The sequence below is a fragment of the Ziziphus jujuba genome, chromosome 4, assembly GCF_031755915.1.
Source record: "Ziziphus jujuba cultivar Dongzao chromosome 4, ASM3175591v1".
Taxonomy (NCBI): Eukaryota; Viridiplantae; Streptophyta; class Magnoliopsida; order Rosales; family Rhamnaceae; genus Ziziphus; species Ziziphus jujuba.
In genome coordinates, this window is record NC_083382.1 from 31,429,755 (window position 1) to 31,455,757 (window position 26,003).

Below are 26,003 nucleotides of genomic sequence, written 5' to 3' on the forward strand. Positions count from 1 at the left end.
TATAGATTATACAAATATTTTATCAATTAATGTATAGCCACATAGCATTTGATAAGCATATTTGGTACCCTAACACTGTTGATTATGATATTATTTATTTTCAAATTCTTTTAGGGTAGAGTTGGAGCCACCAAATTTGTAAACCATTTTTTTTAATTACTTTTTACCAAATAATATAACAATAATTTATAGCACGTTTTTACATCGTCTACAAAATGGTTTTTCGTTCAACAATAATTGGACTAATAAAAATATTAATCAAATTTATTTGTCATAAATAATGTAATAATATTTTATTGATTTATATATTTTTACTCATTTATACATAGTTAATTAAGTTATAGGAATATGTTAATTAATAAAATATTAATATTTCTCATTTGATAAATGTTTTTTGTGAAATTGAAAATTGATTTAAAAAAGAAAAATGGATTGGTAGCTTTATTTAAAATTCACTATTTGAAAAAAATTGAAACATCTTCTAAAATATATATAAATTTAGAAAAGTCTCAAAGATGCTTTGTATAAATTTTAAAAAAATTGGAAACAGGTGTATAAAGTGATATAAATAATATTTATCATTTTAAATAAAATTTATATAAATATTAATATATAGGAAACACACATATTGATAATGTTTATAATTTTTAATAATAAATATTTAATGCTATATAGATACATTTTTTTATTTTTTTTATTTTTGAAAATAATGCTATACAGATAAATATCATATTTAATATTTACCAAATACAATTTTATTACTTTTGTTATTGTGAAATGTTTTAAAATATATTGTCAAAAGCCTTTTTAAAAAACACCTAATCCTATTTACTATTTCTATTTTACAAAATTGATTCATAAAAATTACTTTTAAAAAACTTTACTGGCCTTAATGATTGATTAAAAAAAAAACTATAACTTAAATTCATTAAATGCCAAATGTACTTTTATTTTTCGGTGAATAAAATTAGTAACCCTAAATGACAAAATAGTAATAAAAAAAGAAAATAGCAACCCTAGGATTGGTAAATTCTTTAGGTCCAGTTTGGGAATGTTAAAATTGAAAGGAAAATTGATTTGCGAGATTTAGTTTTTTAAAATTTAAAAATTGTTTGGTGAATAATAGTAAAGTTGAAATTTATAAATAATTAAATTTAATATTATATAATAAATTAAAAATAACTATATATTTTTAAAAAAGTTTAAAATTATTTTTTCTGAATTCTCAAAATGATATCTATATAAATAGAAATAATTTTCTAACATATTTTTTTATATCGATAGAAATCTAATTTTCTATATCTATATTTTTTCACCTTATAATAAATATTTAAACAAAAAAAATTAAATTTCTATTAATTTTATCTTTATTCAAATATGGCATGGAGTATTCCCAATCCTCAAACATAGAGAAATGAAATATTTAAAATTATAAAAGAGAATGATTTTTTTTGCAATTTTAAAAAATGAAGGTAAGTAATTGTTTTGAAATTTTAAAAAATGAAGGTAAGTAATTCCGTGAATGGAAATTATGTAATTTTACTAAAAAATTTTAAAATAGCGGAATTACGCAATTAAATCTACCACTACGAGAACCACTTGCCCTTGAACTCGTCATGGAGGTGAGAGAGATATCCGCGGTCGATTCAAAAGTTTCGGTTTCTCGTAACAGTCTTCTTTCTTGTGCTCCACTCCATTGTTTTTTCCATTCTCAATTCCATATTCAAACAAAAATTCAAAAACCCTAACCAATCAAACAGAGGCGTTGCGCTCATAAACAGAGACAATGGGAAATTTGATGGACAAGGAGCCACCGCCACCGGTGGTGTTGGTGCCTCCGCTCTTCGATTTTCCTCCTCTTGCTGCCCGTACCAGGTTTGCCCTAACTCCTCCCTCAATGCCCTCGCTCGATTCCGTCATTTCACTGTCGCGCTCGAAATTTCAATTGTTTGTGTCCAAATTCTGAAACTTGTAACCTTTTATCGCAATACAATTGCCAATTGGGACAATTTCGAAAATTTTTGTTAAAGTCCAGTGTAATGTACTTGACAGTGGATTTGGGAAAATTGGCCTTGACAGTGGTTTCTGTATCAACGGCAATGCTAGTTAGTTTACGAAATGAGCTTTTTTATTGGTTTGTGGAAGTCGCTTTTATTTATTTAGCAAAAATGTAGAGCTGCTATGCTTGGAAGTTAGGGTTATTTCTTTTTAACAAATTTTGAGGCGATGCAGGATGTTGGAGTCATCCTATAATATGTTGTTCGGAAAGCTTGCTTTGAAATGCCTATTTGATGATTATTTTGAAAGAGCAGAGCATTTCAGCACAATGATCATGCTAAAGCCAATTGATGACCCTCTTGTTGATTTGGTTGCAACTGTATCCTTGAAAAATTTGCATTTCAGTTATGTTTCTCGCCTCACACAACATTGAATTGTTCAATTTTTATTTTTATTTTTTATTAATTGCTTAAATTTAACACCAAGTTTAAGAGGGCAAGAGAAATATTTTTTCCTTAATTGTTGTTAGGTTTCTGGTCCACTTGAACGCAGACCTGATGAGTATCCTGTTGGAAATGCATATTTCAGATGGCAAAGGTATCGTTTTGTAGAACTGTGTTTTCTTTGTGATACTTTCAACATTAATGTTTTCTCATTTCCTTGGAGATTACTTAATGCTTCTTTGTCTGAGCAGCGATGTTGATGATCCTCACACATTCATCGACCTTTTTGTATCAAACTCTGATCCGTAAGGAACATCTATTTTTGAGCAAAATAATTTTATTTGAGTAGTTTTCATTAGCTTCCTGGCTTTTCATGTTCAAAACCATGATCCTTATTTTGTTCTCTATTTCTTATTACTTCAGGGTTTTACAGATGAGGTCATGTGCTTACTACCCTAAATATGGATTTGGAGCATTTGGCATTTTTCCTTTGCTATTGAAGAACAGGTGCTTCTATATCAGAGACATTTTATGCCTATTTCAGATGGGTTTTTGTTCTAGTTGGTATATGCGCATATCATATGTTGGTTAATGAAGCACGCTATTCCTACAGAGTATCTTCTGAAGACTATGGTGTTATGGGATTGAGATATGGCTCAGGAAACCTATCTTTTGGGGCCACAGTTATGCCTTTCTCCTGTATGGGACTTAAACTATGAATATATGAATTTCCTTTTCATGTAATGTAGCTGTTACAGTTGTTGTTGTTGTTGTTGTTGTTCTTCTTCTTCTTCTTCTTCTTCTTCTTTTCTCCCATGTATTGTCGTTTTATACACTTTTAATGTCTGCACCATGTTGTTGCCTTGTTAGGGTTTTTCTTATGAATGCACATACACAAACACATACATATGTCCAGAGATCCTATGCAGGTTAAACTCGATACTTTAATATGTATTTTTGTTACTTTCAAAGAAACTTTTTTTATTGTTTCTTAAGAGTTTTTCACTATTGTGAACACTCATTCTAAATATTGTCAAGCTAAATCCAAATTTGGGAAGACTCTTAATTTTATCTGGTGAAGGAAGTTGACTGTGGAATAGTCTTTGACTGCATTAGAGCAGAGATATTTGTGACTTTTAAACCTGTGTTTGCTTTGTTAGACTTTTAGCATTGAAACTCTTGGCATCTCCATTTGTTTGTTTACCATGAGAATACAGAAATGGTGATTTAAGAAAATATATCTGTACCAATATTCGTCATACTTTACAGCAAAAGATGAACTTCCAAAAACTGCATGGTTGGTGAGCAAGATGGGAAGACTAACTGCTGGGGTACAGTATGAGCCACAATGTAAGTGTTGGTCAGATTCATTTTCTGAAGTTTCAAGCTATTACTTGTCCAAATAATTCTATTAACTTTCATAACTTAGTTCATAAGCATCTCAATTTTGATGCTTTCACACTTATGGGATATGATGCAGACGGATAAACCCAGTAGCTGGTACTTCATTTTGCAAACTTGAGACTTAGATTTGTATAACAAAAGAGTTAAAATTTTAACTGTTCTTATTGATTTTGGTTTTGAGATTTGGATATTCATAATGAAAGCAGTTTTAACTGTTAATTTTGTTGATTTCTTTCCTTTAGATGGAGGCAAAGATGGTGCAAAGTATAAAAATTTGATGAATTGGAGCTGTGCAGTTGGCTATGAAGTGGGATCAAGCAGCCCTTTGTGCCCATCATTCAATTTTGCTCTAGAGCTTGCTAAAAGTTCTCAGGTCTGTTTTCAATTTGAATTATTTTAAGTCTGCATGTATATCGGTTGTTTACTTTATCATATCATTATACCTGTGGAAAAATGAATGCATTAATTTGTGGTCAAAAATCTAATTTTTGAAGTGAAAATATTTACTATGAATATGACTAGAGAAAGGCTGGACTCCATCTTAGTGTGCCATTTTATTTCCTTTTTCCATTTTCCCCCAATGATGCTTTACAAATTCAATTATTAGTGCTATATAATAGAAGGTAGGAGCATATGAAGTAAAGCTTCTTCCTTGTAATACCATATTTCAAGAAGTGGATAGGTTTTTTAGATCATCATCTAGTGGAAAGGGTCTTGTTTGCCTCTATCTTTCTTTCTTCAGAAAATATGATCAATGAATGGAGATTCCACTGAAAAGACTGTACAGCATGACTTTGTTTGGATGGATATACTGCCTGGCCTGCGTTTGAAAGTTTCCCTAGCGCCTCCAACTCCATTAGAATTAAGTATATCTGTTTTTGGTTCTACAGCATGAGACTCTCGAAGTGGTATACTAGGGTTCTAGAATAATATGCAAAATTTGAAGGTATCTGATGTGTTGAATTTTAATTTGCAGTTCATTGCCTCATTCTATCAACATGTGGTGGTCCAAAGACGGGTATCCCCCTCTCTCTGTTTTCTTATGATGAACCTTTAAGTTGATCTTTATTCATGTTCTTGTGTTTTTCTCTTGCTAGTGGAACTGTCTTAAATGGCTATCTGAAATACATTTTGTGATACAGAAAGGATTTTTTTCCCATCCTATTTACCTTAGAATCAAATATATTCTACTCACTAGGTTCTGATTGCTTCAACTAAACAGGTGAAGAACCCCTTAGAAGAAAATGAAGTAGTTGGAATCACAAATTATATTGATTTTGGCTTCGAATTGCAGACAAGGTATACCATTAGATACAATTTGTATGTAACCATTTTGGTGATATCTGTTCATTTTATATGTTAATATGAAGGGTTGATGATGCCAAAACAACATCAAACAAGACATCAGATTCTACCTTTCAAATAGGTGCATCTTGGCAGGCCAATAAGAATTTCTTGTTGAAGGTAGCCTGACTCCATCTTGCGCTTGGAATGATGCATCATTTAAAGTTCAGATAACAATAATCCGTATGTGCAGGGAAAGGTGGGCCCTCTCAGCTCATCAGTAGCATTGGCATTTAAGTCATGGTGGAAACCTTCTTTTACATTTGGCATTTCGGGTACCTACTTCTTCTCTTTAACTTGATTAGATTTTTATGGTGTGATATCTCCTTTCAAAGGAACTGCTGGACTTTCCTTGATATTGACTTGTGGTTGAGCCCAAATGACATTGATTTGATCCCACTGGTTTGCGTCCTTGTTTGCATTAAATGAAATGAGTCAATTTGTTGGTAGAGATGGTCCGTGTAGGTTAGTGCTGAATCAGCCTTTGTTTTCCTTTCCAAACAGCCACTAGAGATCACACTTTTGGCAGGACAGGTTATGGCTTTGGCCTCCGTATTGAGGATCTTAGAGAAGCCAGGTTTATTCATTTGTTTGCCAATTTCTTTACTTTTTTTTCACGTCAAGTATGATATTGCCAAAACATGTTTTTTTTGTGGATAACTTTGCCTGCCCATTTGGCTGTTCTCTACCGTTTTGCAGTTACCAAAGAGCTGATCCAAATTTTGTAATGCTGACACCCAACAAGGAGCACTTGGCAAATGGCATTGTATGGAAAATTGGGAAAAGACCGATGCTCCAAGCAGACGTAAATGCTGGAAAATTTGATAGCATACCAAGGGAATTAAGGCCCCTGGGAAAAATTTTGTAGCTTTTTGTTTTTATACTTGGGTTTTCTTTGGTTTTATTTTCTTGCTGGCTTGTACACGGAATTTAGATGTGAGTAATTATTGGCTAGATGAGCATTCTAAAGCTGGAGTTCAGAATTTTGATCCGCTTTTGGGTTTTCTTATTATACGGGAGCTTTGATTAAAGTTCTGTAAATTTGCTGCTGACCTTTTCGGGGGCATTTACCCAAAAAAAAAAAAAAAAAAACCCCTTTTTCGTGGATTTCATTAGGAAGGAAGATTGATGATTAATTTGACACCCATCGCATTGGGCCTTTTTTTTTTCCCCTTCCTTTTTGGAGTTTCATAACTATGAAACTTTTTTTTTTTTTTTCCCCTTCATTTTGAGTCATATTCTTTCGGCCTGTTTTTTTTTTTTCAATCAAAACCAATTTTTATTTCTCAATGTTTACCACTTCTAATTTTTATGGCAAATGTTTATGTTTTAATTAAAATTTTCTCTAAATTGAGAATAAGAATCTTATATTCGGGCACCGATAATATATTAAGAGTATGATTTAACGATGATCAAGGCATAAGAGTAGCCTTTTTACCCAAAAAAAAAAAAAAAAACAAAAAAAAAAAAAAAAGAGGCATAAGAATAGCCTTATTCACCCCCAAAAAAATATATATATACTATTAAAAATAATAATATAATTACAATAATAATAATAAATTTCAGAAACGTTTTATAGATATAGGGGAGATAAAGAAAACAAATAAGAAAAATAAATAGAAGGATCTATAAGCATCTGCAACAGCAGATCAGCGATTTTCAGGAAATACTTTTTTTAAAAAAAAAACAACGGAAAAAGTACTGGCTTATAACAATCCAAGTAATCAATCTTCTTTTCTTACCCAAAAAAAAAAAAAAAAAAAAAAAAAAAAGTAATCAACTTGCTTCACAGCAGAGGTCCAAAGACAGAAAGAGATGGCGGCATATTCAGTCCTTTCCACCATCTGCCACTCCTCTCCTACTTTCTCTCCGTTTTCTCGCTCCCCAAACAGAAAATCCACTTTCATCCTTTCTAAGTCTCTTTCCCTCCACCACACTCCCAATCCGAAGTCAACCTCTCCGTTTATCTTCTCTCTCCTTAGCCACAACTCCAACCACGATCAAAATTCTCTCACCTCAAGCAACTCCTCCACACCTTCATTCCTCAAAATCCCTCTCCCTTTCTCCTCTGCTTTGGATTCTCTGCTCATATTTTGCACTTCACTAGCTTTGTCTTTCACCCTCCTCGTTGCAGATGCTGACTCGGCCTTGGCCTTTGTGGTCACCACGCCAAGGAAGTTGCAGACCGATGAACTCGCCACGGTTCGTCTTTTTCAGGAGAACACGCCCTCCGTTGTTTACATCACTAATCTAGCTGCCAGGTACCAAGTGTGCTGCTGATTTTGGATTTCGAAGTTTAAAAACTTTTTGTGTGATTGATGAGTTTGATATGGTTTCTAGGCAGGATGCATTTACTTTGGACCTGTTGGAAGTGCCGCAAGGTTCTGGTTCTGGCTTTGTTTGGGATAAGGATGGTCATGTTGTCACCAATTATCATGTGATCCGCGGTGCTTCTGATCTCAAGTAAGCTTTATTGTTTTCGTTGAGATAATTGATTTTGGTTGGCATAGATTGAACTACAGAACCAATGTTGCATAGCAAGAGTTGTATAAATGGGCCATTTTTTGAACGTGGAGTGGTTGAGGAGTTTTCTTTTAATCTAGTTTTATTTGATAATCGTATCCGTTGATTGTCTTAAATGAATTCTGTAAACATGGTTCTATTTGAGTAAAAAGTGCATTACTGAGAATTTTGTAAACATGATTATATTTGAGTAAAAAGTGCATTACTGATACGTAAGTTGTGTTTCTTATATGTTTCAATCCCTTGAATATCATGTTACATTTAATATTTATAGTTTGTATGCTATAAATAGAATTTTGAAAGGGGAAGCAATCTGTATTTGTAAAGCTTAGGTCACTAGAATCTTAGTAGCAACTGGAGTGTACAAGTCCCGTTAGTAAGCAAAAGTGCCTTTATGGGATTGCTCTGTTTGGCGTTTAGAATTTATTAGGGGGGGAAAAAAAAATAGAGGAAAAGATTTACTCACTATTTTCCACAAAGTGTCATTTATGTCATCCATTGCATCTTTTTTATCGGGATGGCGTGTCATTTATGTCTTAAAAGACATGCATTGGGCTAGAGTATATGTACACATGGTGTGCCAATTTTTAACTATGGCGTTCTTGATGTTTGCATTTAACAAGTGCTAGCTGTTTGCAGGGTCACTCTTGCTGATCAATCGACTTATGATGCAAGAGTTGTAGGATTTGATCAGGATAAGGATGTTGCAGTCTTACGTGTTGATGCACCAAAAGACAAGCTAAGACCCATTCCAATTGGCATCTCTGCAGACTTGCTTGTTGGTCAAAAAGTGTTTGCTATTGGCAACCCTGTAAGTATGATTTCACTGTTTGCGTGATTAAAACTCAATGATAATACTACTCTATGTGATATTATTTATAGATGAAGTTTATTTATGATTTTTCTGATGTATGTTTTTGCAGTTTGGACTTGACCACACTCTTACAACTGGTGTTATCAGGTAAAAAGATCCATCATCCTCAAGTTATTTTTCTTCTTTTTCATTTGGCATTTTCAATAGTAAGTCAAACATTACCTTTGCATTTAAGGTTAAACTACAATATCTATTCAGCCTTTTTTTTTTTTTTTTTTTTTTACTATATATATATATATATATAATTTTTTGGACCATGTTTAGAGGACAATGTTGTATTTTTCTATTGTATTTTGCAGTGGGCTTCGTAGAGAGATTAGTTCTGCTGCTACTGGTCGCCCAATTCAAGATGTTATACAGACAGATGCTGCCATTAATCCTGGTAATAGTGGTGGGCCACTTTTAGACAGTGCAGGAAGTCTTATAGGGATAAATACTGCTATATATTCTCCATCTGGTGCCTCCTCTGGTGTTGGGTTCTCAATTCCAGTTGACACCGTGAGTAGCATTATGTAAAACAAGTCAATACGTTAAAATTCATCCGATTCTATGTTTAAGAGTACTTATGATTCCATTTTTATATAACTAGGTTAGTGGCATTGTTGATCAATTGGTGAGGTTTGGGAAAGTCACAAGACCTATTTTAGGAATAAAGTTTGCACCTGATCAATCTGTTGAGCAATTAGGTGTTAGTGGAGTGCTTGTCTTGGATGCTCCTGCCAACGGTCCAGCTGGCAAAGCAGTAATCTTTCCCTTCCAAAGTTTCATTGACAATATCCCATTAATATTTTCTTTATTGTTCAAATATAGTGAATCTAATAAGATCCGTTTCTCAGGGATTGCAATCAACTAAACGTGATGCTTATGGTAGACTTATATTGGGAGACATCATAACATCTGTAAACGGCAAAAAGGTTGCCAATGGCAGTGACTTGTATAGAATTCTAGACCAATGCAAAGTGGGTGATAAGGTATTGTGCAAATTACATTTCCTTAAGACTTTCCCATTTGAATCTCTAGAATGCAAAATTAGTGGAGTATCTCGATATAGCTTTACCATTTTCTTTAACTGAATGATTTGGTTTTTCAATTCTTAGGTGATTGTTGAAGTTTTGCGTGGGGATCAGAAGGAGAAAATCCCTGTAATACTAGAACCGAAGCCAGATGAGTCATAAATATGCCAAACAACGCAGCTTTTATAACTAATTACAGTGCATAGAAAGGGGTTTACCATTACTTGGCGTAGGAAGTGTCCAATGAAAAGGATCGTATTGTACATAGTCCAAAAGTTGTAACTACTTTTATTATTTTGATTAAGTGAAATTGTAAAGTCCAAAAATTGTACCTACTTTTATTATTTTGATTAAGTGAAATTATACAATAGGTTATTTGCGTGCACAATCTGGTTGCCAATTATTATAGCTGCCAACTAAATACCTATTTGTTGCACAATATTCATGTATTATGCTATTTGAACCCATATTAATTCTTTTTAGTTGATCATTCATCATATCTGTAACATATACATTTGCAAGGTTAATGCTTGTAATTCTTACTGATTCTTATTGTTGGCACGATACCTCAATCTAGTTTATCTAATGGGGTTGGCTGTTTCAAAGCTCTGTTTTTCACATGATATATATATATATATATATATATATATTTTGTTTTTGGGTTTTGTTTTGTGAAGGTAATTATAAATCAATTAGGATCTAGGAAAACCTAGTTTTAGATCAAATTAGCGGATCAAGATCCACCATTCCCAACAGCTTGTTTCCATGCCTGTCTCTCCAATAAATTGTCGTCACGTCATTAAAAAAAAAAAAAACTATGCATCTTTTCTGATTTTAAACCTCAAACCTTGATTTGGAGGTATATTCTCGTGGTTTTATCTTTTAATCGAGCCCTCGAATACATATACTTGCAAAGATTGAAGTCCAATATCAAACAAACTAATTACTAAACATCGAAATTGCCAAAAAAGGAAAGAGAAAATATTTGATTTGAAAGTAATTATTATGTGGGGAAAAAAAAAAAAAAGACAAAAGAATGTCGACATGATTGCCTTATATTTGCTAAAAATGTGGACATGCAAATTGCAATTGCTTTATATATAGAAAACAAACACTACTAATGCCCTGTTGCTGCTCCCTCTCTCTGTTTATTTCTCTATCACTCTGGAGCAGTAGCAAGTGAAGCTACTACAAGTTCTGCTTGGAAAAAATAACCAACAAGTTGTATCACTGTTTAACTTGGCCGAGCAACAAGGTCTGTCTTTGCCATGGGAGTTGATGGTTGTCTTTGATTTTAGAGCCAGATTCACTAACGATGATTCTAGTAAAGGTTTTCACGAATTTCATGCTTTTACTTTTCTCATTTTCTTTTTATTTTCTTTCTCTCTCTCTCTCATGAATGCCTTGCACCTACGCAAGATGTATCGTGACCACTGTTTCTATTTATAAAGTTGAAAATTTATTTGTTTTCTAGATCAAACCATGCATATGCATATGCATTTTTATACTCATACATACATACATATATCAAGAAAAAATACATACATCCACACATACAATCGTGCACTTTAAACGATTACGACATGAACCGTGGGGCCTTTCGTTAATTCGCTGTGTCGTTGCACAGGAGAGAATTAAATTAAACAAAAAAATATTTTTAGTGCTTAAATATATTATTTAAGTATTCATGATCAATAGAAGCAACAAAAACTAATACAACTTCATCCATCTCCATAATCATACATATATATCCACAGTCATTTAATACAGTACCAGTTGATTAAAAATACCCGTAACCCGTATATAAATATAATTGTTAATTAGGTGGCTTTTTTAATTCTTTTTGTTTTTATTTATTTATTTATTTTTTGCTTTTTATTTTTACCCTGAGATTTTTTCTGACTTTTTATTCAAATATTTTTTTTTATATAATTGGGAGATAGAGATACCAATCAGCTCCACTAAAAAAAAAATATTTAAAAAAAAAAAATCTCCATTCAAAATTGACTTTGCTATGTATATGCATGGAACAAACAGTATCTATGGTATAGAAACATCTAATTCTAGTGTGTGTGTGTGTGTATATATATATATATATCTAAATTTGCAAAGAGTTAACTTGGCTTATAATACTTGCTTAAAAAAGTTACATAACAGTATTAACTTTTCTGGGCTCGGACTAATTCACAATATATATATATATATATATATGTGTATGTATATATATAGATATATAGGCATTTCATCTCTTGCATCCGCCGGGGAAACCCAAAAGTTAGGTTATATTCCTATATGGCAGAGACAGTTAATATCCTATATGGCAGAGACAGTTAATAAAGACAGCAGTAGCACAGTACAGAAATAACGTAAGAGAGAAGTTGCAACGTAGGATCTGATTGGGTGGCAAGTAGATAATGCATACCACAGAAACCATGCATTAAGGATATGGTCTTATCTCTATATATATAAGCCATACACCACCCATCATGTTTCTCCCATGTGCACCATTAATTCTGTTCCCTTTCCCATCCAAGGATAGACCACTCTAGAACTTTCAATTACATGTCTTTTTGCTATCCAATAACTAATTGGTACTTTTTTCCCCCCTCTTTATCATGGTAAATAATTCTTACCCAATTAATGTCCATATCCATCATCCACGTAAGAACAATTCATTTATATGTGTGTGTATCTTATTCCAAGAATAATTTACCAATGAATACGACTATCACTAAGATAGCCATATGTATATCAAGTAGAAGAATGGAATACATCTAACTCGATTATTTTGCAATATTTATGTCATAATGTGCGTATATATACACATCCAAATATATAGCAAATTAAAAATGGTTTTGAACGATCAGAAAATCCAGACATCACTGCGGCAGTCGCCACGTGCCCAAACAACGAAATAGAATGCATATGCAAAGCTATAAGTATTACACATATTTAATTTAGAACAAAGATTGAATATTAATAATAGTTTGCAATTAAATTGGGAAATAATTACGGAAGCGAATGGTAGTAATATTTAAGTATGGAAGAGAAGGTAGATTCATCTTCAACGTCCAAACCTAATCTAAAAGGGTAGAAGCTCTCGTTTACTGGGCTTTCGCTTTCATTATCCGGTGGGGTGCAATACCACAGAAAGCCTAGTATGTGCCAATATTTGAAGAAGCTCTATATTTTAAACTATAAAGCGAGCCAAGTCTAGTGTCTCTTGCACAATGTCGACGGCTTCGATTAACGCCTCTTGCCTTACCTCCTCCGTTAGCACCCCCACCACCACCAAACCTACATTACGTCCTTGTGTTGTTGCCTCATTCAATCCTTCTTCCTCCTCTCCTTCTCCGCCGAGACTCATCCGAAACCAACCCGTTTTTGCTGCCCCTGCTCCGATCATCAACCCCACTTCGGTAATCACACACTCTCTTAATCTTTCTCTCTCATTCTCGATCTCTTTCTATGCATCATTGTACATGTGTCCTAAAACACACGGTTCTTGACCTTTTGCTTTGGAGTATAACACAAGGCATGAAAATTAGTAATCAACTGCGTTTTTCTTTTTTTCTTTTTTTTTTGGGGTCTATCAAAAAAATTAAAGAAGAAAATGTGTCCCTTGCATTAATTGATTACATCTGGAGAGTGAGGTGCATACGTATATATCTTGGCATGCATTGAAGCACACAGATAACGAAATGCACATGATCATGTCATTAATATCCCTATCTTTTTATGGTCATACAACTAATTTAATAATTTACTTGTATGGACGTGGCAAGTAGCTGTTGGTTGTAAGATTCCACGTGTGCTTGTTTTGTGTGGTGATCATACTTAAAGGTTGTCATTAAATTAGCATCATTTGTACGTGTATGGTTGTGATTTTATGATACAAACACTTCTGTTCTGATTTTTTCTTATAATTTGAGAAAATTAAGAAGAAAATTAGATTATAAATATGATACTCAGGCATGCCACGAAAGTGTATACCGTTAGCTATTCACCAAAAAAAAAAAAAAAAAAAAAAAAGGGCCGTTAGCTAGATAGCGGATTCTTGGACGGGTACAGATTTTTTTAAAAATAATAACGGAAGTTTTCCTTTAAGAAAAGGTCAGTTGAAGGTGTAATTTTACCGCTTCAAAACAATTCTAATTACTTTGCTTCTGTGTTTCTTAAATTTTCATTTGGAATTGTTCTATTTTCTTTTCAATTTCTGTTTGCTCTACCCATTTTCTTTTTGAGTTTTATTTTAACGTTAAAAGGGTATTGACAAACTTTGCAAGATTGAATCTGTGCTTCAGTGCATGCATGAAAATAACAGAAAAATTAAGCATAAATAAGCATCATTGCATTTGAGGATGATTTCTTTTAACACTTTCATTAGTATAAACACAATGATGTTTTATAACTCGCCATTTCTTCGCTCATAATATGTATCATATTGGCACGGAATTTGCAGAACGAGGATATGGGGAAGAACTACGAGGAGGCCATTGCAGGTCTTGAGAAACTTCTCAGGTAACCCAGCACTTGGTCACTATTCTAATTTCTTTCCAATTTGTTGGTAGCCTTTTGGAATTTTTACAAAATTAAAAAGAAATTTTGGATTTGTTGGGCTGCACAGTGCGAAGGCGGACTTGAAAACTGTTGCAGCTTCGAAGGTGGAGCAAATAACGGCCCAATTGCAGACACCAGACAGCACAGGCTTTGACCCTGTTGAGAGGATTAAGAAAGGCTTCGTTCACTTCAAGAAAGAGAAATATGAGTACGACAAACTTTTTCCCCTTTTTTTTTTTGTTTTTTTTTCAATCTCTTTTTGGGTTCTAATACATTAATAATACCTATATATATATTTTTTCACAATCTTTTATCTTAAGCCATATTTTTTCATGTTCTTTCTATGCAGCACAAACCCAGCTCTGTATTCTGAACTTGCCAAAGGTCAAAGCCCCAAGGTATCTATCTTTATACATATCTTTATATATTATTTTTTAAATGATACTAACATGAATATTATTGTGATTGCAGTTTATGATATTTGCATGCTCGGACTCTCGGGTTTGCCCATCACATGTTTTGGATATCCAGCCAGGAGAGGCATTTGTGGTCCGTAATGTTGCTAATATGGTCCCTCCATATGATCAGGTATTCTTTGTGGGTTTTTTATTTGCATAGCCATTTGTATATTAGCGTTTTTTTTTTTCTTAAATAAAATTTAATATATGGATTTTCTCTGATTTTCCAATGATGCAAAATAGACTAAATACGGTGGAGTGGGAGCTGCCATTGAATACGCTGTTCTTCATCTCAAGGCAAACAAAACCTATGCTATTTGATTTTTTTTTTTTTTCTTCTTTTTAATCGGTTTTTGTAAACGCAATTGGGAATCAATTGAACCTTGATTTTCTGCTGCTTCTGCTCGCCACAGGTATCATACATCGTTGTTATCGGCCACAGCGCTTGTGGTGGAATTAAGGGTCTCTTGTCTTTTGCTTATGATGGAACCAGCTCTACGTAAGCCCCTAGCTTGCACTTAAAAAAATGGATAAATCTTTTTTTTTATTTTTTTGGGGTAATAAAGAAATAGATAAATATTGAATACAAGTTAATTAATATTATATATTTCTCCTCTCACTGACTGGGATATGTTTGCAGTGACTTTATAGAAGACTGGGTCAAAATTGCTTTACCTGCTAAGGCCAAGGTGAAATCAGACCATGGTGGTGCAGAGTTCAATCAACTATGTGCATATTGCGAAAAGGTAAAAATCCTATACTTCCTCATTTGCTGTCTTATTTTATTTATAATTTTCTAGTTAAACAAGATATTACCTAAAATATTATTAATATGTGAGATGTAATTTATGCAGGAAGCAGTGAATGTACACCTTGGAAACCTGCTTAGCTATCCATTTGTAAGAGAAGGGCTGGTGAATAAAACTCTTGGATTGAAGGGCGGTTACTACGACTTTATAAATGGAAAATTTGAGCTGTGGGAACTTGATTTTGGCCTTAATCCATCTTTCTCCGTATGAACACCAAACCATTACTATCAGTCACCCCCTAATCGGTTCCCTAATTCCTTTCGTTCCTAAAGTGGCTTTGTAATTGCAGAAAGTTTGGAATAAATATATAAAGGGATCAGCATCCGTGTCTCGTTCCTTTATTAAAAACAAAAAAAAAAAAAAAAAAAAAAAAAGCCTCAACATTAGAGTTGCTTAATTTTCTTCGAGAAATAATAAAAATCTTCTTTACTGTTAAATCAAAAATTTTCATTACTGCAACTTTCTTCTTTTTGTTTCTTTTTAGGTAAAAGATGTGGCCACGATACTGCATTGGAAGCTCTAGGCACTTGTTAGAGGGCATAGCCTGCAAAGATGAGGCTCTTTTCATCATATTATATAATAATCCCAATCGGGTTTTGCAGAGCAGCCTATCTTGTCGAGAGTAGGATGTAAATTGTTCATCCAAAATCCTTTAGAAATAACAGTTCGTCCCAAATCCTTTCCACATATTTCTAGCTTCTTAATATTTCAATCCTCCAATAAAAACTCCATAGTTTTAGGAAACTAAAGAATGCAGAAGATCTAATACCACTATATGTTTGCGTGTGGAACTAAAATTTCACAACCCCTCGACAGTTTGTTTCAATCTTTAAGGAAAAAATTAACCATTCATGGGGCATCTATGGTATAGCGCTGGAAATGGAACCATGTAAAAGTATATCAAAGAAATACAAGACACTGGACAAGATAAATGAAGCTTTAGTTAGAAAGAGAAAAGAATTATTACTCGTATCTACTCAGAATTAGTGAATCTGCAGAATACACGGATTTATTTATTTATTTTTTTTATTAACTTCGCGAGAGAATGTAAGAGTTTTTTGGATCCTGAGAATGAATATTACCTGTTTTGCTTGTCCTTGTTGTTCTAATTTTCCATGGAACAAGAAGTAGCAAGGCACCGTTTCTAATCCTTCACTGTGATATCTACAAGGGAACGAACAAATGAGATCGACAGAGACATTTTCACTACCATTTTGTCCCACAAGAATAGGCAGTAAAAATCCCTTTAATGCAGTTTTATCCAACATTGAGGTCCATGCATGCTAACGGGTAGTCTATATAAAAAGGGTAAATGTTATAACTCCATAGAATGTGAAAGATACTATTCACCCAAAAAAAAAAGAATGTGAAAGATACCATGCTTGTGCATATATGTACCTTAGAGAAATACAGAATAGTACAACATTGACTACAGAGCGTAGGTTAAAGGCATGAACAAAAGCAACCTTAACGTTGAATCACTTCACCGCTTTATGAAGTCTTGGCATCTTACCTTGGCGAAAAGTCTGTACTATAGCAGAAAGTAATTGGCAAGACAATTTCATGCCTCAGGAAGACTAGTGGTGTAGAATTCTATAATCTCTCGACTGATTTCCTGAGATAACTTTTGTCTCAAGAAGAATCTTTTGAAGAATTCTAGCCACAATACCATGCATGTTATTATTAACATCCAAACTAGTGACCTCATCATTTGGCAATTCTACTTTGGAGCTAGTCTGATTGGGCAAACAGAGAATGCTACACAGCGAGCTGCTTTTGCCAGCATGAAGCGCTCATTTTCTGTCAATGGCCTCTCAATCACTTTCACAATATTTGCATCCTAAAATAATACAGTCAAAGAAATCACCAAAATCCAGATTAAATCACCAGTGATAGATTAAAGTAATGAATGAGGAGAGACAGAACAAGTTTCTGTCATTATTTTATTGGATGAGAAAAATCCTTTAGGAGGCAAAGCGCTCATCATATAGCAAAATCCATAACCAAGAAATTAGATTTATCATGTACATAAAAATTGATTTCAAAAGTGCAGAACATATAATAAAAGGATAAATTACTTAGCTATAATGAATATGCCTTGGCTTTTCCAATTAGATAGATAGTAATAGGATGCTACATAGAAACTTTTAAAATTTAAACTGCATAAATGAACACATGTTCTTGGAATTACCAAAAAAAAAAAAATGAAGCAGCAATATGGAACTTAAATCTGCTTATGACAATAAAGGAGGTGCATGGATTAAAATTTTAAACCTGCTTATGATAATAAAGGACGTACATGGATTAAAGTTTTAGCCGCGAGCATACTAACTAAAAATTCTTGAGAAAAAAAGAAAGTTCACTTACTTTCTTTTGCTGTTGAACAGAAGGCTTCACACTAGCAGTATCACCAATCACAATTACATTGTTGACATTTCCCCTTTCATCCCTTTCTGCCGGTGAAGCTGATGAATGTCGCCATTGCCCATTTACAATGAACTTGTAGTAAAACCTAAAAAGGCAATAAGCATCACTGTCTTTTAGAAAGAGAGTAGCTGAAAAATAAATATTCCAAACGTATAATATACAAATTATTACATTGGTTTTAAAGGTTAGCACCTAAAACAAAAAAGAATGTAGGTTGTCGGTTAGATTATTAGACAGAACAGCAACTTATACAGTATTAGATAAGTAACAGAAAGTATGTTCCATTCTCAGGTTAAAAGCATCGACGGCTCCCAGTTCAAACTTAGTCAACTCCTCGTTTGAGGCATCAGCAAAAGTAAAAGTAGTGTCACCCTTGCACTTCCCAAAACTTCTTGCCTTTGTGAAGTACAGAATAAAGATTTCATAGCAGATCATATTGCACTTTGTTAATCTGATAACACATTTACAACAATGAAAAGTCACTTTCACTTTCAAGGATTTGGTATGGTCTATCCGGTAAGGGTGATAACTTTGTAATCTGGTAAAAAAACACCCAAAAAAAAAAAAAAAAAAGAATACACCGGGATACACACATATACATATATATATATATATATATATATAGGTATAGGTAATGAATATATGTATTTCTGTCTTCTGGGACAAGTTTCTTTCTTTTCGTTTTTACTGTTTTGATTTTCTTGAAGTAAACAAACAATGTAGTTTTGAGGTCAAGGTAATTCCTAGGATAAGTGTGAAGTAAAACCAAGAGGCATAAAAAATTACATCGCTATGCCCTTTTTTCACCAATAAGAAAATAATAGAATGCTCCAGACTTACTTTCCATGTGGTAGTCGGACTTCTACTTCATATCTTGGTCCACTTATGTGATTTGCACGAATTGGTTCTTTCCAATTTCCAGTGAAATCTCCAACTAAATTTACATCTTCCCCCTGTAATACAATGCAATGTGGAATGACTAGAAAATTTTTGTGCTAATAAACTATTCTTGGTCCAACTGACTAAATAATTTGACATCGATACTTTGAGACACGGTATAATTGAAACCAGAAATTGTTAATTACCTCTTGCCCCGTCCACACAAATGTCACAGCATGTGTTGGAGGTCCATCATGTCTGCCATTTTCCACCATTGCTATGAGATCCCATGTTGCCCATGCAATTGCTGGTCTGCATTAAGGTTCAAGTAGATGCTTCACCAAGTTTGAAAACAAATAAACTATAAAACAAATAAACTATAAATGTTCTTAGTAAAAAATGATGCCTTTTTGATCTACAATATAATAGCCCTAAAATCAGCTGTGATATTTTTGCAATGAAACAGTTCAATGATGCTCCACTTCTATGCATCAACTATGCTTACACATCCCATGGAATAAATTCTCCAGACACTGCATCCAAACTTGTCTTTGATGACTTGACAAGAAATTAGAAGAACGGAAAGAATTAATGACAGGTAAAAGAGAAAGTATTGGATTCCATAAATATGATTATTTATAATGGGTTTAAACCTAACTTGTACACAATCAACTATCCATTGAATAAACTGTCCCTCAATAGGACAAGGATTATATCAAATACCAGGGGCTGACACTGATAATTACAAGCAGGAAGTTTACCTGTCAGGCTTGCTTGAATGCAAACTGGTGACAAAATTGTATGCTGCATTAAGAGAAGTATCAGTCATCCAGTGCAGATATGCTGTCACGCATGCAGGAGATCGATCAAAACCTGTTGTGCAAGTAACAAAAACACGGTGATTCTTTTTTAACAATCGTAATAGTAGCCCCACGCAGAATGGTAGTTTCTTCCTCATGTCAAAAGAATCACCCTCCCTGCAGCAGAAGATGTAGAAAAGAATATAGTTATAACCAGTTACCAAGCACTAAATGATAAAGTTTCATCCTGGACCATTCAGGAATTTTCCATGTGACCATGCTCCTTCAATGAATATGGTAACCCCAGAAGCAGGAGATCATTGAAGTGGAAAAAATTCATCACTAGCAAATAGCATATAGCACAGTATCTTTTATTTACCTAATAGGATAGTTGATCATCAGGATACTGAATTTTTGACATATCTCTTTGATTGAATTTGATTTGATTCCCCAATTTTCTGCCTCAGTTACACTTTGGAAATTCAGTACAGCCGTGACTCCCTGTAACAAGAATTCCACAGCAGTTTGAGGAAGACATTGAAAGGGAAACAATCAAATCAAAAGGTACCATGGAATGAACATTTAATGTTGGGAAAGACACTCCCACATAGAAGTTGTTGCATGCCAAATAACAGAATTTATGCAAGGTGCAATTAGCCAGCTTTAAAGTCTATGTACTTTGATAAAAGATGATCCAACGTGGTAGATTTTCAACAACTTACACAAGAGATTAGCAATTCTGTTCCAATAAAAGAGCAGCAGCACTCACCGCAACATTTGATAATGTCTTTACATCATCTTCTGTTTGTATACAGGATCCAACATATATCTGCTCTGTAATCTAACAAAAGGACCATCAGAACAAATTAGCAGTTTAATGGAAAACTCTGCTCAAATAACATAAACAATAAAAAAAATAACTTGTAACATAAATAGACAAAATAATCAAATAATCATAACCATACAGCTCTTAGCAATCAATATAAGTATGCAACACAAGATCTTGATGAATATTATACCTTACTGTAGCGCATACCAAGAGAGTGATCATAGTACAGTTCATCTTTAGAGCGTTCGAGTGCCTTTATATATTCCTCTAGTGGAAAATTCCCATGAGCCCATTCTCCCTCTCCAGACTCATCTTCAGTAAAAATACTAACTACTTGGCTAAGTTGGGTAGGAGTGCTCTTCTGCATTTGTGAGTGAACATATCCATTTTGGTCATTCAAAAATTTCCAACCTTGTGAATTTAGAAACTTCGAGGAGAACGTCACAAATCCAGAATTCCCACTGCTTTCAGAAGATGTCTGCAAATTCAATGCTGATATAGTTTTGTTCCAAGTGGCAATAGGAACTCGACCTTTATTAAATGAAATATCAAGCTCGTTCAAATTAAGCAACTGTTGAATGGGAAAAGGAGAGAATGGTCTCTCAAGGATCAGGCTAAATGATCCTGTCTTCTCTTTCAGCATTTTCCTGAAGAAATCAGAAATTGAAAAAATAAAATGACAAATTTGATGAACAGAACAATTTTCAACAGCGAAGTGATTAAAACCATATTTGAATTTTTGACTGGTTTATATAGATATTACAAGATCTGTTAAATAAAAGCCTGGAGTGCTTCAAGAGCCGGCTATTAATTGGCAGTGGGTAAAAGCAACCTAGGAATTCTCTTGGACTTATTATCATTCCATCAGAATTATACATGATAATCACTTATTTTGCAACTATTTGTTGTTTTCCAAGAAATCAGGTAAAAAGCACATGTAATTAATTCACAAACTTATTCCTAGAGCAATAGGTTTGTTAACTTGGATAAATAAGTGATTCCAATTGACAACAATGTATGGACAGAATAAGACTAATTCGTGGTATAAACTGTGAAGAGAACAATTTAAAGCAGCCAAACCATTTCAAATTTGCCTTGTACACTGATAAGGTTTTCACATAATTTCAAGAGAGGAGAAAATTGCACAGTAATCACAAAATTGAGAATAAAATTTAAATTAGATTCGAGAAATCTCTGAAAACTTTAACACCAAAAAAGTGCTATTACCACCCATGACACCTATTACACAGCATCGCTGATAATTTTTATATCAATAAATTATCAATATAAAATGCTAAGGTACCATTTTAACATATACATAACTTGTACCAAAAGTTCAATAGATAAAAGAGAAATGTAAAGAAATATCTAATCGAGCATAACTAGAAGAAATGGCATACTGCATATCGCCGAAGTCCTTGACCTCAATAAGTCTGCCATCAGGTGACTCATTTGCCTTCTTCAAAGTGTCACCAACCATGACAATCCTCGACTTCTCTGCATTGCCCTATTAATAGCCACAGAAGGGCGAAAACCAACGCAAAACGTATAAAATAAATAAATAAATAAAATTATTTCGATCATATAGAATCTGAAGCTTTTGATTTTCAAAGGAAAATAACGAGAAATCAAATATTGAAATGCGAACGAGTGAAAGTACTCCTCTCTTCAGAGCGTGAACGAAGATTTTGCCGTCCACCGAGAGCGCGAATCGAATGCCTAGTGGTTTCTGCAGAGTAACCATATACTCGTTCAAGTTCATCTTCAACGGCGACGACAAAGAATCACTCGCCATTGCGATAATCCTAACAGCTCCACCACCACCGATTCGCAAACGCTGCTTCTCTCTTCCAATAGCAGCGGAACTTCCATTGTCGAAGCACAGGTTTCCACTCCAAAACGAAGAAGAGAATCGGTCTAGTAATGGCGCCGATGACCGATCAAGAACTAGAGCTCTGCCACTCGGTAGTTGCAGAGTCCACATCTTCGGATTTTGACGGTGGGATGGGAAAAACGAAAAAAAAAAAAAAAAGTGAGAGAATCGACGTGCCGGAGCTGAAGCTCAGCTATCCAAAACCGTTTTCGTCTGTGTACAGTATAAGAAAGACACCGAGTTGGGGCTAGAATTTGACGCCCAACGTGACTTTTCGCGGGTCCACCTCACGAGGATTCTACCACTTTTCTTTGTTTTATAATGACCGCCAATCAAATAAATTCCGAGTTATCGTTTTTGAAAATCCTTACTCGACATTAGCCCGCCACGTTAGAGGAAGTAGAATGTTATAAGGAGATTTTAGTAATTACACAATGGGGAAATGTTGTAGCACCGGTGATAAGATAGCACTAAGGGGGCAGTGATGAAGGGCTATAGATATGAGTGTAAAATTCCTCGAAGCATAGGAATATTTGTTCGCACCTGATATTTATTGCTAAATTTGATATCTCGGGACGAACTGATCTTTATCCTGCGTACGCTATTCTCAATCTTTCTATAGATTTATTAAATAAGGTTAAGCTTGTCTTTTTATTAGTCCCAAAACAATATTTATTTCAATATTTTTTTTTTGGCATTATAATATTGCGATATTTAAATTTAAATTAATGTTTTTTCCGCAAGAAATCTAAATTAAAAATAAATAAAAAATCAAAGTACAAGACCATTTTGAATTCAATAATCAGGTGAACACTGGAAGCAAAAAAATAACAACAACAATAATAATCAGGGGTTGAACACTGGAAGTGGCAAAATTTTATCGATGGGACAAATTTATTTTTTGTCACATAAAAATTTAAAATAAAAAAACAATAATAATAAATGATCTATTGTCCTTTCTATGGATTAAAAAAACCAAAAAATACAGTAAAATTTTGTTCAATTTCTCATATTTCTTAAAAATGATAATAAATTTTGATTTCAAATAGAAATACATCAAATTTAAAATTTTTCATTAAATTTTTCAATATTTTTATAAAATTTCAATTGAAATTTTCATTAAATATTCATATTAATTCTTTTACAGATTTGTCGAAAAATCCATAAATTTTTTTAGATGTTTTTAAAATTTTTATTCAATTTAATTTTTTAATTTTATCAAAAATTAATAAATATTATTGATTTGTATTGCTCTACCTATCTATTATTTTTTTATCATAATAAATTTAATATTTTTATAAATATTATAAAATAGATATAAATTATAATATAGATAATAAAAAAATACAAATCTGCATGTAAAATAAATAATTATAAAATAAATAAATATTGTAAGATATATAAGAAATATATTCTCTATAACTATAGCTAAATGAATTGATGGAATGTTTATAAAATGTCATCAAGTGGTAACTCATGGATATGGTCTCAAACTCAACCATCAAATGATAATAATTTTGTACACAATCAACTAATATTATATAATGATTGTTAGCAATAACAGCCACATTTAATACGGGATCTACATTGTTAGTATATTAATAATTACGTACAAAATTATTAAGGAAATATAAATTTTAATAATTATTTTTCATATTTAACATTTCAAAGTAAAGATGAGAAAAAAATTAATAATTTTCAATTATCCAGAAGTTTTATGTAGTATTGAAATGATATTTTATGAAATATAATGTAATTGTAATAATTATTTTATATATTATAATTAATAAATATTTTTTTATTAATAATTATATATTTATGACCATTAATAGTTATTGTACATTAAGTAACGAAGATAAATATAAAATCAATTTTAATATTTTTTAATTTTTATAGTCAATTTAATAATTAATCGAGTAAATAGACTAGTTTTAAAATTTTTAAAAAAAAATTTATTTTCATTAATTTCTGTCATTTTTATAAATTTTTATTGATATTCGATATTTTTATAGATATTTTTATTTTTGAATTTTCAATATTTTTTCAACTTATCCTTTATGTTTCACTTTCTCTCCCCTCTGTTTTCTTTTGGTCTCCCCTTCTTCTCCTTCTGTTTTCCTTTTTTTCACCTTTCTATCCATTCTATCAGATTTTTTTTTTTTGTCCTCTCATATTTCATTTTACAAAGAAAATAAAAGCACAAAAAAAGAACATGATCTTGACCTACCAGACTAATAATATCCTTGTCATGTGCTGTTCATGTGTCCCAAAGTCCAATTTCCAAGGAAAAAACAATTACTTAACATTTATATGTCCAGACTGATATTCCATTTCTATTGCTTTTCTACTTTCTTTCCTTATTCGATATTGAAGCCAAATGGTGATAACGTGGAAAGAAAGTGACTTTTCATCACAATGCATGGTTATTGATTAGAACAATTTACAATTTCAAATTGGATGCTAAATTAATGATGAATTGTAAAAATAGTCAGATGCACAAAATTACTCTATATATCATTAAATAAACGGGCCTTGGTTTACGGTTTGATGATATATATATATATATATATATATGTGTGTGTGTGTGTGTGTGTGTGTGTGTGTGTGTGTGTGTGTGTGTAAATCTAGAGCTTAGCGTTAATATAGGGCACAGTGGGTTTAACGCTTGTCCAAGATTGCCAAACATTGTTTTCAAAGAGATAAATCATATGTTTGAAAAATTATACTTGTTATCGATCAATCGATGCACAAAAAAAAAATGATAGAAAAATGTGAATAACATTTATAATAAGTATATGAATATTGAATGGAGACATAAAACGAAAAAAATATTAAAAAAACAATTGGAATTAAATTATTAATTATGAATGTCAAATCCGCAATAAATAGAATATAGAAAGTGGGCAAGATGATGAATGGCAAGAAAGAATATATATATATATATATATATATATGTATGTATGTATAAACAGAGGCATATATGTAATAGAAACCTTAAAGAAATGGTAATATATGTATATGTATATATATATATATATATACACATATTGGACCCCATGATGTTTGATATTATGGTCCTAATGTATTTGCGTTGCAGTAAGTACAGGAGAGAAAGAAACAAACTTTTAGTTGTTTGTTAAACCATAATTTTCACATTAATTATATTGAGAAAGATAAGCATCAATGCACATACATATGGGCCATATGGCGGCCATCTTAGACAATATAGTAGGATATGAAAACTGCAATAGATGATAACTATATGAAAACTTCAATTTATTCCGCATGGGGGTTCTCCTTTTTACATCAGAAGCCTGCCTTTACCGCTCAACACATTTAGGACGTGTGGAAAAAAAAAAAAAAAAAAAAAAAAAAGAAGGGAATATTTTAGGATGGAGCAAGACATTTGGAGATATTGTTAAAAACACTCTGACTGGTTCATTTTGACGGTTTGGTTGAATGGAAAATCTTATGCTTCTTAAAAGAGGGCAAAAGAAAAAAATATCAATAACAACAAGCTCTAAAGTCTAAACTACTGCGTTGAAATGGTGTTTAACTTAACTTTAATTTGAGTTGATTTGTTACATATATCAATTAATGGAGAAGGAACTAGATTCCTTGTAGTTGTAAACTGTAATTAGAATTTAGTGGCTATTAGTTTGAATGATTCTATTCAAGTCGAAAAGAAAGCACAAAAATTGATTGGAGGGTAGAACCGATCAATCTACACTCCAATCAATCCCAATACCTGTGAACCCTATTGGATATA

The 26,003-nt window shown here is 32.7% G+C and overlaps 4 protein-coding genes across 9 annotated transcripts; 3 read left to right on the forward strand and 1 right to left on the reverse strand.

Annotated features, from left to right (window-relative positions):
- The first annotated feature begins 1,514 nt into the window (after nt 1–1,514).
- On the forward strand, nt 1,515–6,180 carry LOC107415441 (uncharacterized). The gene is made up of 14 exons (XM_016023766.4): nt 1,515–1,875; nt 2,233–2,377; nt 2,528–2,595; nt 2,693–2,746; nt 2,865–2,948; nt 3,055–3,140; nt 3,711–3,791; nt 4,088–4,218; nt 4,822–4,863; nt 5,068–5,144; nt 5,216–5,309; nt 5,383–5,464; nt 5,694–5,766; nt 5,889–6,180. Exons 1-14 carry the CDS (start codon nt 1,787–1,789, stop codon nt 6,055–6,057), a joined length of 1,275 nt encoding a protein of 424 aa, XP_015879252.3. The 5' UTR covers nt 1,515–1,786; the 3' UTR covers nt 6,058–6,180.
- A 728-nt stretch (nt 6,181–6,908) lies between these two features.
- Nucleotides 6,909–9,987, forward strand: LOC107415442 (protease Do-like 1, chloroplastic). The gene is made up of 8 exons (XM_048471818.2): nt 6,909–7,450; nt 7,530–7,652; nt 8,352–8,523; nt 8,636–8,673; nt 8,886–9,084; nt 9,176–9,328; nt 9,423–9,557; nt 9,684–9,987. Exons 1-8 carry the CDS (start codon nt 7,005–7,007, stop codon nt 9,759–9,761), a joined length of 1,344 nt encoding a protein of 447 aa, XP_048327775.1. The 5' UTR covers nt 6,909–7,004; the 3' UTR covers nt 9,762–9,987.
- A 786-nt stretch (nt 9,988–10,773) lies between these two features.
- On the forward strand, nt 10,774–16,115 carry LOC107415438 (carbonic anhydrase 2). 3 transcript variants are annotated; one of them, XM_025072366.3, is made up of 10 exons: nt 10,774–10,929; nt 14,062–14,120; nt 14,227–14,367; nt 14,509–14,557; nt 14,631–14,747; nt 14,861–14,914; nt 15,031–15,116; nt 15,258–15,363; nt 15,472–15,630; nt 15,911–16,115. In XM_025072366.3, the coding sequence occupies exons 1-10, from the start codon at nt 10,915–10,917 to the stop codon at nt 15,947–15,949; spliced, it is 825 nt and encodes a 274-aa protein (XP_024928134.3). In that variant the 5' UTR covers nt 10,774–10,914; the 3' UTR covers nt 15,950–16,115. The 3 variants fall into 3 exon arrangements, with proteins under 3 accessions (XP_024928134.3, XP_015879248.3, XP_015879249.3); XM_016023762.4 differs by lacking the exon at nt 10,774–10,929 and adding an exon at nt 12,788–13,018; XM_016023763.4 differs by lacking the exon at nt 10,774–10,929 and adding an exon at nt 13,615–13,712.
- Nucleotides 16,116–16,326: 211 nt separating this feature from the next.
- LOC107415437 (phosphoglucan phosphatase LSF1, chloroplastic) lies at nt 16,327–22,464 on the reverse strand. Of its 4 annotated transcripts, none has more exons than XR_007240224.2 (11): nt 22,010–22,461; nt 21,762–21,868; nt 20,552–21,008; nt 20,302–20,373; nt 19,912–20,033; nt 19,494–19,709; nt 18,939–19,044; nt 18,694–18,806; nt 17,794–17,938; nt 16,825–17,266; nt 16,327–16,590 (listed from the first exon to the last, which is right to left on the reverse strand). XR_007240224.2 is itself a non-coding variant. In XM_016023761.4 (10 exons), exons 1-10 carry the CDS (start codon nt 22,343–22,345, stop codon nt 17,147–17,149), a joined length of 1,782 nt encoding a protein of 593 aa, XP_015879247.2. In that variant the 5' UTR covers nt 22,346–22,464; the 3' UTR covers nt 16,694–17,146. The 4 variants fall into 4 exon arrangements, 2 of the variants coding, with proteins under 2 accessions (XP_015879247.2, XP_015879246.2); XR_007240223.2 differs by having other exon boundaries at nt 16,327–16,721; XM_016023761.4 differs by lacking the exon at nt 16,327–16,590 and having other exon boundaries at nt 16,694–17,266; nt 22,022–22,464.
- Nucleotides 22,465–26,003: the final 3,539 nt, after the last annotated feature.

Bases quoted from the DNA above. Each gene is read 5' to 3' on its own strand.
- LOC107415441 (XM_016023766.4), top strand. From the start codon at position 1,787: ATGGGAAATTTGATGGACAAGGAGCCACCGCCACCGGTGGTGTTGGTG. The intron at 3,792-4,087 runs GTAAGTGTTGGT...TCTTTCCTTTAG, and splicing joins GGTACAGTATGAGCCACAAT to ATGGAGGCAAAGATGGTGCA. The intron at 5,465-5,693 runs GTACCTACTTCT...CTTTCCAAACAG, and splicing joins TTTTACATTTGGCATTTCGG to CCACTAGAGATCACACTTTT.
- LOC107415442 (XM_048471818.2), top strand. From the start codon at position 7,005: ATGGCGGCATATTCAGTCCTTTCCACCATCTGCCACTCCTCTCCTACT. The intron at 7,653-8,351 runs GTAAGCTTTATT...AGCTGTTTGCAG, and splicing joins CGCGGTGCTTCTGATCTCAA to GGTCACTCTTGCTGATCAAT. The intron at 9,085-9,175 runs GTGAGTAGCATT...TTATATAACTAG, and splicing joins TCTCAATTCCAGTTGACACC to GTTAGTGGCATTGTTGATCA.
- LOC107415438 (XM_016023762.4), top strand. From the start codon at position 12,830: ATGTCGACGGCTTCGATTAACGCCTCTTGCCTTACCTCCTCCGTTAGC. The intron at 14,121-14,226 runs GTAACCCAGCAC...TGGGCTGCACAG, and splicing joins GGTCTTGAGAAACTTCTCAG to TGCGAAGGCGGACTTGAAAA. The intron at 15,631-15,910 runs GTATGAACACCA...GTTTCTTTTTAG, and splicing joins GCCTTAATCCATCTTTCTCC to GTAAAAGATGTGGCCACGAT.
- LOC107415437 (XM_016023760.4), bottom strand. From the start codon at position 22,345: ATGTGGACTCTGCAACTACCGAGTGGCAGAGCTCTAGTTCTTGATCGG. The intron at 20,374-20,551 runs GTATAATATTCA...TCCTTTTGTTAG, and splicing joins TTGGTATGCGCTACAGTAAG to ATTACAGAGCAGATATATGT. The intron at 19,045-19,493 runs GTAAACTTCCTG...ACCTTAATGCAG, and splicing joins CATTCAAGCAAGCCTGACAG to ACCAGCAATTGCATGGGCAA.